General features: G+C 48.0%; 1 protein-coding gene across 1 annotated transcript in view; it reads right to left on the reverse strand.

Annotated features, from left to right (window-relative positions):
• LOC128727420 (NACHT and WD repeat domain-containing protein 2) overlaps nt 1–1,530 on the reverse strand; it is a 7,618-nt gene extending 6,088 nt beyond the window's left edge. The window contains exons 1-3 of the mRNA XM_053821334.1: nt 1,428–1,530; nt 1,198–1,286; nt 1–236 (exon numbers count right to left, since the gene is read on the reverse strand). The exon at nt 1–236 is cut by the window's left edge and continues 85 nt beyond it. Coding sequence (XP_053677309.1) covers nt 1–236; nt 1,198–1,286; nt 1,428–1,530 — 428 coding nt within the window. The remainder of the gene's footprint in view (nt 237–1,197; nt 1,287–1,427) is intronic.
• Nucleotides 1,531–3,764: the final 2,234 nt, after the last annotated feature.

The following is a 3,764-nucleotide window of genomic DNA, read 5'->3' on the forward strand; positions in this document are numbered from 1 at the left end:
AAATCGAGCAGCGTTACATCGACCCCCATGGAGGCGAGATCGTCACGGATCAGCTGCAGTTCAGACGACAGAATGTACGTTGGGATCGGACGGTAGCCATACTTTTGGCCCAGGAACACCACAAAGTTCGGTCCCATAGATAGCCGCTGGCAATTTTGAATCTCACGCATGCACAACTCCGTCGTCATGTGATCGTCCGTGGCCTCGTCACGAACACCCCATCGCATGTCCACCACCTGGGGAATGGGAGAGAAAGGACGTGTCAATTTTGGTATTGATTTAACCATTTACGGTCTGGCAAGTCGTTCAATTCGGTCATAAATTGATGGTGAAGGTGCCTCAAAGCCCAGACAGACATTAAATCAGTAACAAAATACCGAAATTCACTGCAATCCAACAAACGAGACCTCATGCTTTTAAGACAGCCATAGTCTGGTGGTAATTGAGGATATTCCAGAGTTTAGGTCTGCCAATAGGCGTCTCCAGGACGTCAGGAACTTCCCCTGCAATCCTGGACCTTATTATCACGAAGAACTCGGGGGAGTGCGTGACTCACGTCATCTGTCTTTTAATTTACGACTTGTCATGCAAACGACCTGGCTTGCATGCCGCAAAGTGGCATTGCTGTGTTAGGAATAAATAAAATATAACGCATCGTAAATATGACGCAGAGCCATCGTTTCCCTACGGCACATGGCCCATGCAAGTCCTGGTTGCTAGAGAAGAATTATGGGGGTGAAGTGAAAGAAAAAATCAAACAAACAACACGATATATAGGCTGCGCATATTATGCCTGCGAGGAAAGTGCCACCGCGGTCCCTAAACCCTATTGACCCATTTGTGTGGCATGTTTAGCAACACGCGGCACACCATCAACAGTGTCGTGAGTGTTTGACGTCATTCGCAAGGCACCCGTCATCACAAAGTCGGTGTCTAGCAGTCATCCTGCCACGGTGGATTGCTATGTTCGCTAGACGTCCACCTGTCCGAGTCCGAAAAACGAGCATTGCATATTTTTTGCTCTGCTTGTTCTGATGTGATAACACAGCCAGGATGCGCTAGTAGGCTGTGTGGGAATTCGCATACGTCTATATGCAGGTGTTGAGGATGTTCATTCCACATCCTTCGGAAGTGTGTTGAGAGAAAAACCCACCAGTTTTTGCTCCATTTCTTTTGCGACCATGTTACAGGACTCACCTGAAACTCCAAACCGTGCTTCTCCCGGCAGTAATCCTTAATCCTGGGGTAACATTTCGCCATCAGGTTGTTTCTTTCCATGGTCGTGTCTGGCAGGACAAGTCAGCCGGTCAGATGCGCGGCATGCGAAAAAAAAACGAATTGTACGTGTGAGAAGAAAAAATCCCCTCTACGCTAGGACTCTTTAACGTCCTCTCTGACGCGCAATATCGCGTTACGTAACGGCGTACCTGTGAACGTGGAGCTGGTGAAAATGCGCACGATTTTCGAGCTCACCGGCGGCAGGTTCTCCATCGAGCCGGCGAAAATCGTGTCAATCGTGCGGTCATCCATTGTAGCCTCGGAACTTTACAAAAAAAAACACACACACACAACTCGCGATTCGAATATTCAACTACTGTCCTCACACGGTGGTTGGTCACGGAGCGGAACAGCTACGGACCATTCTTGCTTTCGCACCGCTGAACAGGAACTGAGCCGGGGAAAAACCGAAAACCGTTCAGCGTGGGCTCGCAGGAGTCGCGCGTTTCGATCAAACCGTTTCATCCGGTCGGTAGCGTTGCCATGGTGCTTCGGAAATCAGCCTGTCAGGACGACGACCGGCGTGCCGGCATTTCAGCCCACTAACCAAGTGCGGCGTTCGGTACCGAAACCTGCCACGATCACTTTCGACCCAGGGGCCGAGAACCGCCAGGAAAGGGTGCCTTTGTTTTCACTTTCATTGACTTCCGGTCGGGTCGGTCGGCTTTCGGTGGCCGCATCGCAGCACCGGCGCACGGACGGTGTGCGATTGTTTTTGTTTTGACTAGAATCCCCGGCAAGCCACCAGCAAGCGGTTGCAGTTCTGCTGACGCAAACGGGTTGCTTAGAAAGTGCACCGGAATGCAGGTTTGGTGCAACGCTAGCGTGCCGGGGAACCGGCGCAAAGTTACGTCAATAAAGCTTCCGTTCTACGGTTGCTAGGATCGGCGACCGGCTGTACGGGCGCTGCGATTGGGGATTGTCTAAATCGGTGGTAGTGAGGCGTGTGCGATTTGTGTTGACATTTGACACTATTGTTCCCGCCGTTTAGCGTTACAGTGCTGTGCGGGAAATCCGCGGTGCACTTTTTTTTATTGTGTGCATAAACTGGCACTGACACTTTGTTGTTGAATGTTTTATCTTCTTTGAGCTGTACACAGCAGTAAACGTTTGTACATGCAATGGATGCGAGATTTAGAGCGATGTTGACTATTTTGCTGCTCGTTCAACTGCCTATCATATTAGTTATTTTTTAAATTCTATTTTCAGCCTACTATATACAATACTCTATGAACCTTTTATGGATATAGCTGATGCATTGGAGAGAGATGCACCCAATTCCTGAAGCAACATTTTTCAACGAAAACAGGATTCTTTTTTCATCTTTCTCGCTTAAAAAAGGAGCAAGTCACATTTATGACTCTTAATTTATAAGGATTATATCTAACAACTTTTAAACATAAGAATAGGAGCTATGACATAGTATTGATTATTCAAAGTTGTTTTTTTAGCTTCTTAAAGCGAGTTATGTTAATCAGCGTACCATGTCTTTTGGACACATTTTCTTAATATTGGCTTCATTTGAAATTTATCCAATTACGTTCCTAATTTTCGTGGTATTTGCTAATCGGATGCCCTTTGGCCAGATCTAATTACTTCATCATAAGCACTTTCAAAACCAGTGGTAAAAAAAGAGCTACTCCGACTAATTGCATGTTTTACGCGGTAAAGGAAGCAACTATTTCTTCTATTATTTTATTCCGTGCTATTCCACCGCATGTCAACCGACAAATGGTTACACTCACCGTTTACATTCGCCACCTACAAAGACATTAAAATCAATTGCTCCGCATGTGCCGCTTGATTATGCAGTCTCGACGGACAGGAACAACTGGCCATAAAAAAATGCCATCAACATTGTAACTGTCGCGTACACAATTGGCCACTCCGGCGGACCGATTGCAACACACGCTCGCCCGAAAACCGCAACGGAACCGGGTTGCATTAATCTGATCTCCCCTTGCGTGGAGAAGTGAGATTTAACCGCGTGTTACACGGCCCATATTCACCCCCTCGGCCGGGGTGAGGATCGTATATTTTTCAATTACCCTTAACGATCCGCGAATGGTGCCGTGCAGAAGCCCCGGTTGCACCACACAGCTGCCATTGATGATGGATCGTCACCAATTGGCTTAAACGATCGTAATCGGCCCTCTAGAAATCCCGGACCCACCGGGCGGACTATAAAAAGCGACCAACTGGCCGCGAGGCTGCGTTCAGTCTCGGTTTGGCGGTGCTTTCGGGCGGATTTCGAGCTTCAGGCGGTCGAATTTGCTGCTGATTTTCTACCATAAAAAAAAAACCTCCCCCAAAAATCACACTCCTTTTTACACCGGCGGTGGATAAACCCTCGTGCTTTCGGGATCTGTCGTCATCCGGACGATCCAGGCGTGCTCAGCAGCTAGCTTAGAAGCGGCCATTGTTTAGAGGACTTCACGAATTCGCGTGAGGCGAGCAGGTGTTTTTAGGTAAGCACGTGGTCCCAA

This window comes from Anopheles nili, chromosome 2 (assembly GCF_943737925.1).
Source record: "Anopheles nili chromosome 2, idAnoNiliSN_F5_01, whole genome shotgun sequence".
NCBI classification, from domain to species: domain Eukaryota; kingdom Metazoa; phylum Arthropoda; class Insecta; order Diptera; family Culicidae; genus Anopheles; species Anopheles nili.